At 48.2% G+C, this 13,616-nt stretch overlaps 1 protein-coding gene and 1 pseudogene across 1 annotated transcript; one reads left to right on the top strand and one right to left on the bottom strand.

The window, feature by feature from the left end:
* Positions 1-17: 17 nt before the first annotated feature.
* Positions 18-12,574, top strand: COQ9 (coenzyme Q9). Its single transcript, XM_020903810.2, has 9 exons — positions 18-133; positions 2,448-2,616; positions 3,802-3,937; positions 6,883-7,025; positions 7,285-7,369; positions 9,286-9,390; positions 11,053-11,208; positions 11,545-11,598; positions 11,926-12,574. Exons 1-9 carry the CDS (start codon positions 58-60, stop codon positions 11,959-11,961), a joined length of 960 nt encoding a protein of 319 aa, XP_020759469.2. The 5' UTR covers positions 18-57; the 3' UTR covers positions 11,962-12,574.
* LOC110144015 (large ribosomal subunit protein eL22 pseudogene) lies at positions 7,992-8,423 on the bottom strand (annotated as a pseudogene).
* Positions 12,575-13,616: the final 1,042 nt, after the last annotated feature.

Genomic DNA, 13,616 nt, shown 5'->3' with positions numbered 1-13,616 from the left:
GAAGTGGCCACTCAGCGCTGCCGTCGCCTCGCCGTACGCCGCGTGCCCGCTTCCAAGATGGCGGCGACGGCGGCGTTTTTTGGAGCCCTACGCCGGGCGGGCTGGAGGCTCCTTCAGCTGCGGTGCCTGCCCGGTGAGGGGGCGGCCGAGCCCGGGAGAGGGGAGGGAAGTGGTGGAGGGGGGACCGACCTGGTCTGGGTGAGGGGCGGCAGAAGCCTCGGGGCGGCTCGAGAGCAAGGTGAGGTGAAGGGCATAATGGCTCGCGCCGGCGCCCCGGCCTTGAAGTGGTCTCCTGGCTGGCTTCTGACCACGTTCTCGACCTGTGAGGAGCAAGAGCATCAGGGAAGGGCTTGTCATTCCCATTTCACGGAGTTGATGGAGCCTGAAAGAGGGCTGTAGGTGCCCAAGATCACACAGCTCGTCCGTTGCAGACTTGCACGCTCGCCCTAGTCTCTGGACTCCGTTGTCAAATCCCTGGGCCCTGATCACAGGAAACAGCTACAGAGAGCCCCTCGTCTGTTAATACTTTTTCCTAAGTCAGTCATTTCCCCACCACTTAAGTAATTCTTCAATATCTACGTATCACCTTTGCCGCCATATAGTCAGTAGTTTTGTTTATACACCTGATTTTATAAAAATATTGACCTTTATATCACTACCATAAATGGAAAACCAATGTCACCTCCCATAAGTAAATTATGTATGAACATATATAAGTATGTAAATGATGAAATAATGTTCTTTTGTATTCTCCTGTAGTCCACCTGAAATCTTGTGGACTGCAGTGATTCTGCAATATTGCTTTGGGATCTCCCAGACCCTTTTCAAAGTTTTATGAATGTTTGCTTCATTTTTTTCTGTGCATATACTAAAATAATTTATATTTTCACATGTCACGTGCTGTATTTCTTTTAAAAATCATTGTTTCCTGAGTTGATCCATAGACTTTTTTTTTTTCCTTAATGAGCTCTGTTTTTTTTTTTTTTCTTTTTTTTTTTTTAATTTTTATTAGTTGGAGGCTAATTACTTTACATCATTACAGTAGTTTTTGTTATACATTGATATGAATTAGCCATGGATTTACATGTATTCCCCATCCCAGTCCCCCCTCCCACTTCCCTCTCCACCCAATCCCTCTGGGTCTTCCCAGTTCACCAGGCCCGAGCACTTGTCTCATGTACCCAACCTGAGCTGGTTATCCGTTTCACCCTAGATAATATACATGTTAATGAGCTCTGTTTTATACATAACTGCAAACTATATTCAGTAGAAGTACAAATAATGCCTGTGACCCAGAAAATCTTTGAGATGTTTACCCAACAGAAATGAAGGCATACATCCACAACAAGACTTGAACAGGTGTGTACATAGCACCTTTATTTATTATAGCCAACACTGAAACAGCCCAACAGTAGTGTTTCTTAATGGAATGCTACTGAACAGTGAAAAAGTAACAACCTACTGACCTACACAAAAATGTGAATTAATCTAAAAGATACTCTGGGCCAAAAAGTCTTGTACATACACAGAACCCACAGTATGATTCTATATAAATGAAATTCTTGGACAGGCAAGACTAGAGTGAAAAATTTGAAACAGGTGAATATAAATGTCACCTCAATGAAAGAAAAGCAAAAATTTTAACTCTGGTTAAGGATGTGTGTACTAAAATGTTTAGAAATAAAGAATACTGAAGTCTGCGACAAATGCATCAAGAAATAGATTAATGTAGGAAGAGTGTGATGGATAGCTGTGTAGAACTTAGCTGTGTATAAATGCTGGGAAAGAAAAACATAGTTATTAGCCTTTCCTTAGGGAACACAATACTGTACTTTTCAAAAGCCCTTGCCTAAAGTAAATGGGGGTGTTGCAGTATTGCAGATGAGAAAACAGACACCCCATAAACACTAGGGAGTTGGTACTCAGACCTGATTTCTAGTCCAGTGCTCTTGCTATGACATATAATTATGTAACATTTTTAAGTCACTTTCATTTTGTGCTTGAGCCTCACAGCATTCTCATTGAGTAAATAGAGATTATTTCTTAATTTGCATATTTTAAGGTCATGCTCTTTGCCCATTAACCTAACAAACGATGGAAACATGCCTTGAAGACAGGTGTTCTTCTGGTTTATGCTTTTGCCAACACATCATGTCAAAAGGGGAGAAGGAAATGGCCACCCACTCCAGTATTCTTGCCTAGAGAATCCCATGGACAGAGGAACCTGGAGGGCTACAGTCCACAGGGTCGCAAGAGTAGAACACGATTTAGTGACTAAACACCACCACCACGTCAAAAGTTTCCCAGTTTACCTCAGATTTTTGTCTGGGATCTAGCACTTGGTTCTGGCTTTCCTCTGCTTGTCTTCCATCCCTCCTACCACCCTGGGTCTCAAAGGGTCTGCTTTGGTGAGTGTCCTTGACTGACCAGCTCAGCTTCTGTTTCAGTGTCCCACTGCCGACCAGCCCTGGCACCACGTGCCTTCCACGCTTCAGTTATGCAGCTGAGGTCTTCGGATCAGCAGAAGCATCAACCTCCGCCCTCTTCCTCTCAGCAACAGTCTGACGCACAGGGCGTAGAAGAACCCAATCCAGAGGCTCTGCGTTCATCCCCCAGGTAGGCATCAGAACACCTGTCCACCCATTTTGTCGACTTTAAGTGCCTGGGTGAATCTGTGCTTCTCCTTCCTTTCTCCTCTCCACCCTCTTCACACCTTTCATCATTTTCAAAACCATCTTTGGAAAGAACTTGTTCTTTGTTTATTTTATGAAAGTGGTGCCTATACATTCTAAAATGTTCTGAACAACATAAAGACGTTCACAAAAATAAAGCAAAAAAAGTTACCAGAAATCACAAACCAAGGAATAACTCTGCTAACGTTTTTGTGATTATCTTTTTAAATGTTTCTCTAAGCAAGTTTCATATATAGCCCTGTGTATATTATAAATGATTAATTATAGTGTATGCTATACCTGTTGTTCCAGAGACTGTTTTTTCACTCAGCAGGACATCTTTAATGTCTTTTCACAGATTGTATGATTTTAATGGTTGTGTAATATTCCAACAAATGGCAGTACCAGAAATACTTGACCTTTTATTGATGGATATTTAGATTTCATTCACATCATGAAAAATGGTGTGATAAAGTGTGTGATTTTATCAGCAGTGGGAGCACTGAGTCAAAGGTTACGCACCTTCTGAATTTTGTTCACCTCTGTGGGGCCAAGTTGCCTGGCAGAAGAAAGATGATAATTCCGTCTCCATTAGATATGTTCTGTTTACTTCATCCTGCCCCTGAGAAGCTCCTTTAGCTCTGAAATGAGAGTGTCCGCAGTCAGTTTTCTGGTTTCTCAGTGAATGTACTTTTTTTTCTTTCTGGTGAATGTACTTTTCATTTCAATTCAGAGGGTCTTCTTTGTGCCAGGCCCTGTGAATAATGTCACCATTGTCCCTGTCCTCATGGATTGCAGTTTGGTACAAACCTAGATAATGAAACAGTGCCGTGAGGCTATAAGGCTGTAGCCTGGGATGCCCAGGGTGCTGTGAGAGCGTGTCCCTTCCTGTTGCGTGACCTCCTTGCTCAGTGGTTCTTTCTCTCAGTGACTCTTTGGGAGGCGAAGGATGATGTGATTTTTGCTCTCTTGGCATTCACACACTGATGCTGACACGTAAGTAAATGTCCTCCCAACACACGCTGCGAGGAGGCACAGTGCCTGTGGTTTCTGGCCAGGTGTGTTTTGCGTTGCTAGGCAGGAGGTGGTGAGAGGAGGAGTCAGAACTCTGTCCCCATGTCTGTCTCAGGTACACCGACCAGGGCGGGGGGGAGGAGGAGGACTACGAGAGTGAGGAGCAGCTGCAGCACCGCATCCTGACAGCAGCCCTGGAGTTCGTGCCCGCCCATGGGTGGACGGCAGAGGCCATCGCAGAAGGGGCCCAGGTGTGTATGGGTGTGGGCAGGGTGGCCTCCCCAGGATCAGCCAGGAGAGAGTCATACCGGCCAGAGCAGAGGGCCTCACACTTTCTTCCAGCCCAACTCAGAGTCCCAGAACCCCTCACTGCTACCAGATACTCTGGTTTTGCTTGTTTTTCGTCTGTACAGTAGAAATGGCTTTATTTTTAAATTATTTTTTAATATAAAAAGAATATACCGTGCAGTTGGATCTTGGGAGTCAGGTTCTAAAGGCAGATCACAGGTAGTGTGATGGAAGAGATCTGAGCTGCATGAGACTGGGGAACGGTCAGTTGAGGCCAAGTCAGACAAGATCCAAAGGTCACGTTGAAGAGTTACACTTTCTTTTGTTCTAAGAATAATTGGAGATACGTGCTCAGTCGTGTCCCGACTCTTTGCAACCCTATGGACTGTAGCCACCAGGCTTTTCTGTCCCTGGAATTTTCTAGGCAAGAATTCTGGACTGGGTTGCCATTTCCTGCTCCTGGGGCTCTTCCCAACACAGAGATCAAACCTGCATCTCCTGCATTGGCAGGTGGATTCTTTTCCACTAGCCCCACCTAGAGATACAAAAGATATAGGGTTAAATTTGACATTTCAAAAACCATCATTTTGGCTGCTGGATGAAAGAAGGATTAGAGGCAGAGCACGTCACTGGGGCCTGCTGCCAGTCATGCAGGAGAGAGGAGGGCTTTCTGACCTAGAACAGGGCAGTGAACATGGAGACGGGTGGTAGAATGACATAGGAGGGTGTGACTGAGTTGCCTGTCGGTTTGCATGTGTGGGTACGTGGTGGTGCCGTTTTCTAAGATTAGGGCCCCTGAAGAGGTCCAAGTCTGAGGAAGGATCATGGGTACAGTCCTGACCTTTGTTGTGTCTAAGGGATCTTTGGGTCAGCCAGTGGGAAACCTCGAGCATACAGGCCTGAAACTGGAGGAACTGCCTGGACTAGAGTATATGTATGTGATCATTAAACCAGGGACGTGAGGGAGATTGCCTCGGGTGGCACAAGTGTGAGTATGCCAGGAATGTCATGTGAAAAGAGAGAGGAGTCTAGGTTCTCAGGGACCGCTGACATTGAAGGGTGGGTGAAGCAGTGTGGGGTGGCAAAGGAGACTGAGGTGGAGAAGCCTGGCTCTGGAGGCCAAGCAGCAACATGTGGACGGAGCTACTAGACATCGGTGACTGCAGGATCAGCCATCAGAGGGGAGTACAGGTCAGCAGTAATGGGGTGGGTTGAGGAGTGAGTGGAGGATAAGGAAATGGAGAGGCATGTGGCTGGGAGCGGGTAGAGGAGAGCTAGTGTACAAGCTAGTGTATGAGCAGGGGAAGTGGGATGGAAGTTGGAGCCGGAGGATGCAGAAACACAGGTGATAGTAACACCTGTTACCATCAGGAGAAACAGGAGAAACGGCAAAATTTTAAATGTGAGTTTCCTTGAAGGCAAGACTTATGAAGTCCAGAAAACAGGTGGAAAGACTGGCCTTCGATGTATTAGAGGCAAAGCTGGAGAAGACAGCTGCAGATTTAGTTTCTAGAAGAATCTTTTGAGTTCCCAGGGAATGGCTTCTGTTTTCTCTGAAGTAGGTGTGGTTGTCTCACGAACCTGAAGTTAGGAAAAAGTGGTAAGACACAAAGATTTGGAGGTGGCAGAGGAGGTTTGAGAGAATCATTAGAGAAAGTTGCGGCACCTGTAGAGAACAGAAATGTAACAGGATTGTTTGGGAAAATCTGATTAAACGACATAATTAAGTACATTTCTGGTTGGTGTCTTCAGGACAGATTCTGAGAGGCGGAGTTGGTCTTTCAGGGAGTGCGTCAATCAGAAGAAATCACCTGAATAGAGAGAATTTAACACGAAGCGTTGTTAACTAGATGTGACATTGGTAACCAGGTAGCCGAAAAGATAAAGAGAACGTTAAGGTATCCTAAAGGTAGCAGCTACAGAGAGTAGCTCTCATCCTGTTCTCCTGCACTGGCAGGCAGATTCTTTACCATTGAGCCACCAAGGAAGCCCAAAAAGGCTGGGTACTTCCGCCAGAAGAGAATTCCTTCCCGACTCCCAGCGGTGGGGAGAGAATTCCTTCCCGACTCCCAGCGGTGGGGATTTTTAAAGTCTTTTTGTTTCTCTCTGTCCTCCGTCCCTGCTGTCATCAGGGTTCTTCCAACCATAGCTGCTCAGTGACTCTTGTTTATCAGGATTAGTAAAAGATCTCTATTGCTTTGTTAAATAACCCTTTGACAACTCAGTAAGAAAAGCTTATGGGTTCTTTTTTTTTTTTTTAATAACCAAGAGACCTACTTTCCAAGAGATTTAGGTTAAGTGAGCTAGAAAGAGGTTTTTCCAAGGCCCTTTTCACAACAATTACAGTTCTAGGTTACAAGTGTTAGAACTCAGCTCTGAACTGGCTCAAGCAAGACATAGAGTGTTTCAGCTCATTTAATAACAGAAAAGGTTGAAAGTGGCTGTGGCTCAGCATTCTTATCTTGTGCTGCTGGGAGCTATCTCCATGGCATTATCTGCTTTGCTATCCACTCCATGATCTTCATTCTCAGCAGGGGCTTCCCATGAGTTGAGAGAGTTAGCAACCCCAGAGGAGAGAGTCCCTCTTCCCTGTCGGTACTAGCAGAATTCCGGAGACAGCCTCGTAGGACTAGATTTGGTCACGTGCATGTCCCAGAACTAGGCGCTATGAACTCCACACATGCAGGCTTGGATCCCCTGCTTTGCATCACACCCGGGGGCCTGAGGGAGTGTGGAGGGACTAGTGCTCAGCTTCTCCCAGATCGCGTGGACCAAGAATGAGGAGTGGGGGTGTCTCACTGAAAGCCAAGCTGCTGGTGCCAGGAGAAGAGGTGCTAGTGATGAACAGGCAGCCCGCGGCCACTGCACCTGCCCACCACTTCCCTGTTTTCCCTCTCGCCCTCTGTAGTCCCTGGGTCTCTCCAGTGCAGCCGCCAGCATGTTTGGGAACGACGGCAGTGAGCTGATCCTGCATTTCGTGACCCAGTGCAATGCTCGGCTCGCCCGTGTCCTGGAGGAGGAGCAGAAGCTGGTACAGCTGGGCCAGGCAGAGTAAGTCCCATGGCGTCATTGCTCGGGGTAGCAGCTGAGGATGGGAGGACTCAGGCCCCACCAGCTGTCCCCAGGAGGCCAGTCCAAGCAGAGCCTGCAGAGTAGCACTGAGCACCCCAGCTGCTCCAATGGGACGGAAATGTAGCTGCCCGTCTCGTTCTAGCTGGTGGAACCCTCTCCGCTAGAACCGAGTAGACGGGGTAGCACTGAGCCCATGCCTTTGACTCAGAGACACTCTGTTTTCTTTTTTCTCTTCCAGGAAGAAGAAGACAGACAAGTTCCTGAGGGATGCCGTGGAAACCAGACTGAGAATGTTGATCCCATACATTGAGCATTGGCCCCGGGTACATGGTCCACCCACATCCAGGCCCCAGAATGACAGTGTGTTCATGTTTATGATTCTTAGCACCTTCACGCGGAAGGTCTGGCACGATGTTCAGAAGTTGGCTTGTTAGTCTCCGCAGACCCAGGGATGTGCAGTGTACTTGGTACTCTAGGTGTCAGATTGAGGAGAGCCGAAGAGAGGGCCTTCTGAGCCGTCTGTGTCTTGGTTCTTGGAGATGTGAGTGTCCTGGTCCTAGATCACGTCCTGGTGGTCTGCTAGTGGCCCGAGTATGTCGCTTGGTTTTTGGTGACGAGGGCTCCATGAAGGAGATTAGAAGTCGGAAGATTTTACTGACCATCATCATTAACAGGCCTTTTGCATTCTAGATCTCAGGGGAGTGGGACTTCTTTTCAGTCTGTCAGTGTGATGCATAGAGAATTGGAGTGTTCATTCTAAGGGCTTTCCCCAACTTTCCTAAAGCTCCGTTTTTCCTCCTCCTCTTTTCAAAGTGCGTCACAATGTGGGCTATTCTCGGTTAAGAAAGTCAAGATATATCAGAACTAAGAGGACTCACAGATCAACTGGTATCCGCTGCCCAGCTTGGAGATGGTTGGATATTTATTTATTTATTTTTTGGGGGGGGTTGATAAATTTTATTTAAGAACTTACACAAATATTCCCATTTGAGTTTTAATCCTCATCTTCCTCCTCTTCTTCATCTTGATTAATCTGGAAGTAACACAATTCACAACTTTCTTTGCTGTTAGCGACTACGCGTAACCAATCTCATAGATGATTATTCTTCAAATATTTTTTGGTAAGATATTTCAAATACCTTTTGGAAAAGGGCACCTCGAAAGTTACAGCAATCTTGCTCTTGCTTCTTTCGATTGTTACAACACCGCCACCCAGGTTGCCAGCTTTTCCATTCACCTTAATCCTCTCTTGAAGAAACTGCTCAAAATTGGCGGCATCCATGATTCCATCTTTTACAGGGTGGGTACAGTCCAGAGTGAATTTTAGGACTTGCTTTTTTTGCCCCCCTTTGCCACAAGCATTTTCACAGGCACCATGGCGGCAGCGGAGGCAGAAAGGCGATGGTTGGATATTTAATTTCAGCTGTGGGCCAGGTGTGAGGGAGTTCAGCCCAGAGTCAAGGCCCGCCCCCTGCCCGTGCTCGAATACTCGATTTCTTGGACTGACTCATTCCACCTTGCATTTAAAGTCTCACAAGTGCATGAAGTAGGCCCTGGTTGCCTTCTTATTCAGCACGTTTCCTCCTGGGCTATTTCAAGATAACTTTCCAGCCAATCAGGGACATCTCTCACCAACTCCTACAGGCCACAGCCACTGGGTTTCAGAGTTGGTAAAGTGACCACCCTTGGATTGTCTGGTGTTGATATCTGCTAATGGAGGCATCTCTGGGTTGTGCCACTGCTTATATGAAAGGATTTTGAGGTCTCAGGTAACAGAAATCAATTTGAGTTAGGGGGAAAAAAAAAAACTGGAAGGAGTTTATCATGAGCTGCAGCAGAGCATCAAGGGCAGGAATGCTGTTGGGCTCCAGGATGGCCTAGAATCGGGGCCTAGAAACCTCCCCAGACTCCCCTCCTACCCCTGCTTCTTTCTCCATGTTACAGAATGGGGGTGCCCTCCTCCATCCTTACTCAAAGACACCAGGCTAGACCTGGCTGTCTGCATTCCCAAGTTCACATGCCAGGGATTGAGGGTCTGACTGGGCAGTGGAGGGTACTCTGCCTCGGCTCCCATAAGCCGTAGTTGGGAGGGAGCCTTAGACGCCAGGAGCTCGCAGCAGTGGGTGGAGATGGTGCATCTCAGAAGGAGGGCTGGGCAGGCCCCTTACTGCCTCTACCAAACAGTGAGGCGTTGTCACTACCATGTGCAAGTACCCCTTCCTGTGTCATCTCTCCCCAGGCCCTCAGCATCCTCATGCTCCCTCACAACATCCCGCCCAGCCTGAACCTGCTGACCAGCATGGTGGATGACATGTGGCATTACGCCGGGGACCAGTCCACTGACGTGAGTGCTCTCCTCAGGCCCGCAGAGGGTGGGGACGGCTGGGTTAAGCATTTCCTCCCGAAGTTTGTGAAATTTCTTTGATCACACATCCCTTCAGGGGGACTCCAGAGTCATTCCGATGTTGGAAGGAGAGGTTAACGTTTGAAGAGGGTCCCTCAACAAGCCACAGTAGCCTCTAGGTCATCTTCATTCAGGGACCAGTGCTATAGCCACGCATCAGTGCTCCTTCCCCCTAGAGTGATACACGGCATCAGAGGGCTGATTGGGCTACCATTTTATAGTCATTTTCCCCTCAGTCTCTTAAGATTTAGATTCTGTGGCAGACTTCCTCAGTGTGTGTCTTTTATGAGACTGATTTAAAAAAAAAAAAAAATGCCACAGACACCCTCTAAGACATTTTTTTTAAGACATTGCTTTAAAAAGAAACTCCCTTCCTGCAGCCCATCTTGGCCTGCTTTGCTCAGAGATCAGTAAGCCTCTAAACAGTCAGCCGGAAAGATTCTGACTTATTAATACTATCATATTTCTGGTAGAAAATTAAAAATGTATATATCTCCACCTTCATAAAAGAAATTAATATGCGATGGTACTTTGTGGGATCCAGGATGGAAGGCAGGGAGATGCTTCCACCACAGTTCTAACAAAGTGCTTTAATAAACTTCCTTCATACGGGACTATACCACCAACAGAGATAGTTGAAAATGAAATTAGAAAGCCCAGAAATCAGGGAGGTAAGACAGGAAGCAGCCAAGCCAGCGCTCTGAAGAGCGGTTGGCCAGGAGAGCCACGGCCAGAAGTTGCTGAAGGACCTGAACGCTCAGCTCCTCCCAGGTGTTCCAGTCTGTGCCTGACGCCGCCTCAAGCCCTCACATCACTGATGGATGACACAAGGTTTAGTCATAACTGCCTGATCACAGAGCCTCCCTGGAACTTAGACCCCATGGACTGTTGCCTGCCAGGGTCCTCTGTCCATGGAATTCTCTAGGCAAGAATACTGGAGTGGATAGCCATTCCTTTGTGCAGGGAATCTTCCCTACCCAGGGATCAAATATGGGTCTCCTACATTGCAGGCAGATTCTTTACCATCTGAGCCACCAGGGAAACCTGAAAATTACATGAGATCTTTGTGACCCAGTGGACTGTAGCCCTCCAGGCTCCTGTGTCCACAGAATTCTCCAGGCAAGAATACTGAAGGGGGTAGCCATAACCCTTCACCAGGGGATCTTCCCAACCTAAGAATTGAACCTGGGTCTCCTGCACTGCAGGCAGATTCTTTACTATCTGAGTGATGAGGGAGATCCCTAGATGTCCGGAGACTTGGGCTTTTCACTGGTGGATTCAAAGCTAAGCAGATGTAGCAAAGTCACGTGGGATGCTTAATAAACATCCAGATCCTGGCACTTAACTTCAGACCTGCTGACTCTGAGCTCTAAGAGGTTGGGCCCAGGAGCCTGCATTTTCAATCTCCCAGGTGATTCTGACACCCAGCCTAATTTGGAAACAGCCACGTTGTCCAGACGGCCACGTGTATCCGTGAGGGGAAGAGGAAGTCAGGAGGGAGCCCAGGAGTGCCAGGGGCTTTGGGTAGGAACCACTCAGACTTCCCCCAGCCTGCAGCATCAGTGGTGACCTATCTATCCCCCTGGATGGGTTTCTCTGCAGTTTAACTGGTACACCCGCCGAGCGGTGTTGGCTGGCATCTACAATACCACTGAGCTGGTGATGATGCAGGACTCCTCCCCAGACTTCGAGGACACCTGGCGCTTTCTGGAAAACCGAATCAGCGATGCAATGAACATGGGCCACACTGCCAAGCAGGTAGCTCGGGGCTCGGCATCTGGGAAGCCTCCTCACTAGGCGCTCTATCCTCTCGGGCCAGACTCGTCACCTGTCTGTTCTTTTGCTCCCCTTGGGCCTCAGTTGACAGTCCCCAGGGCCTTCACAGGGAGCCTGACTGGTTCTTCCTCACCCAGCCCTTATCTAAGAGCCACATGTGGTCCCTTGGTTACTGTGTTAGCTGTAGGGTCTTCTTCCAGGACACTGGGCCCTGTTGATTCTACCTGTAGGGACTAGTAAGCCTACTGATCAGACCTCCCTGTCTCACGTCTGAGCAGTGGTGGGGGCCTGAGAGAACCTGACTCTGACTCCTCCTAGGTCAAGTCCACCGGAGAGGCCCTGGTGCAAGGACTCATGGGTGCAGCAGTGACGGTTAGTACCTCCCAGCTTGTCCCTGCCCAGCTGGCTCCAATCCCGTGATTCCTCACACATGTCATTCACCCCAAGTAGTTTTGTAGTGAGTGGTTAAATTGGGGAAGCTGATCTTACGCCTGGCAGTGGTTCAGTCCCAATCTCTAGATCCCAAATATCCCACTCTGTTTGTTACTGGCATGAAGACAAAACTCAGGCCCAGGACCCTGGTACATCAGATCTCTGCATCATAGCCACACAGGCTGCCTCGGAAATCTCAGTCTTTGCCACTGGAGTCCTGGGGGCAGGGCCAGGTCTCATCACTGTCTGTTTCCATCCTGTTGTCAGCTCAAGAACCTGACAGGCCTAAACCAGCGCCGGTGAGCAAGAAGGGCTGTAAGCTAGAGTAACCAGAAGAATACCCACGGATATATTGAAAGGGCTTTGAAACACACACGGCGCCACCCATGGAATAGGGTGTCAACGAGAAAGCGCCAAAGGACTGCAGCACTACCACAGCCACCTGGAAACCACAGGGCACTGGACAACACAGGCGTAGCCCAGGGTTGGGCCGCTTCTTCAGTTCCTAATGCCAGGACAGACCTCCGGATGCCTTTTGGCATCATGGCTATGTGACCGAAAAACGCGGCACTCAAGCATTCACGTCACAGAAGCCCCCCACATCCCTCTCATGGCCTCAGGCACCGCGACCATGTCTTAACCTGCCCGTGGGGCTCCCAAATCAGGGTCCGGGTCTGAGGCCACCGCAGGTGGCAGCCCTCCACAGCACAGTGCAGGCCTGTGGGTTCAACGCTCTAGTGTCCTAAGTCATTGTGCCGGGAAACCCCCTGGGCAGGCCACCTCACCTGAGACAGGTGCTCAGCGTGGCCAGAGGTGTGGTCCCAGGCCCTGTGTTGCGTTAAAACAGCACTTGTTGCAGGATTATTAGTGAACTTAGAGTCTGTAAAAAATTATAATAAATATCTTTGAAGCAGTTTCCTGTTGTGTAGGAAATTTTCATACAGGCCATGCCAGCTGTCCAAGACCCCAGAAGCAGAGAGCAGGGTGGCGGAGAAGGCTTGCAACTGGCAGCCAAGAGACCTGAGTTAGGGTCCCGGTGCCATGTAATGCTCCTGGGCAGCTGTGAGAATTCTGCACCTGTGGGCCCGGGCCTCCCTTCAGTAAAATGTGGGTCACAGGGGTCTTTCCCTCTCCCGGTTAGCTGCTTTGGCTCCTCCTGTCCATCACTATTTCCTTGACACAGTATTTTGCTTTACAAATTCTCTTAGCCTCTGTGCTGGCTGGGCCCCCTATTTAAGTCCAGTTAACTTTGTTGTATAAGTGTTCAGGCTGCTGTAGTGAAATGTCTCACAGTTCTAGAAGCTAGAAGTCCACAGTCAAGGTGCCAGCTAACTTGATTCTTAGAGCTTTCTTCTGACTCACACATGGCCCCCTTCTCCCTGCATTCTCACACAACAGAGAGCATGCAAGTGTGCTCTGTTGTCTCTTCCTGTTTTTGTTAGGGCACTAATCTCCTGAGTTCTATCCTCAGGACCTCATAAAGACCCCCATTTCCAAATATCCTCACATTAGGAGTTGGGGCTTCAACATTTTGGTACACACAGGATCTAGCAGCCATCTGTCTTCTACTTTGCTGTGTCCTCCCCAAGTAGACTGAATGATGGCGGGAGTAACAGCTAGAAGGAATTTCCTGTCTCTTGTGCACTTTCCTCTGGGCCCTTTCTGCACCTGATTCTTTTATCTTGACATCCTGTCAAGTTGCCTGCAGTAGCTATCCCATATTTTGTTCCATTCCCTTTTTTATCCTTTATAGCATCCATCTTACACTCAACAGACAACCTTAATTCTTAATTTACTGAGATGATACAGGCTTTAGTGCAAGAGTCCCCTTAATGCTCTTTTTCTCTGTCTCAAATGTCAGTCCTTGCTAAGGCAAACGCCTCTTTATCCCCTCTGATTATTCTTTCTCTGCCCCCTACATGTTGTCCCCTGCCAAGTTCTATTTTAGGACTTCTCTG

Source organism: Odocoileus virginianus, chromosome 20 (genome assembly GCF_023699985.2).
Source record: "Odocoileus virginianus isolate 20LAN1187 ecotype Illinois chromosome 20, Ovbor_1.2, whole genome shotgun sequence".
NCBI lineage: Eukaryota > Metazoa > Chordata > Mammalia > Artiodactyla > Cervidae > Odocoileus > Odocoileus virginianus.
This window is presented reverse-complemented; position numbering and strand designations above follow the sequence as displayed.

Bases quoted from the DNA above. Each gene is read 5' to 3' on its own strand.
- COQ9 (XM_020903810.2), top strand. From the start codon at position 58: ATGGCGGCGACGGCGGCGTTTTTTGGAGCCCTACGCCGGGCGGGCTGG. The intron at 3,938-6,882 runs GTGTGTATGGGT...CGCCCTCTGTAG, and splicing joins CCATCGCAGAAGGGGCCCAG to TCCCTGGGTCTCTCCAGTGC. The intron at 7,370-9,285 runs GTACATGGTCCA...ATCTCTCCCCAG, and splicing joins ACATTGAGCATTGGCCCCGG to GCCCTCAGCATCCTCATGCT.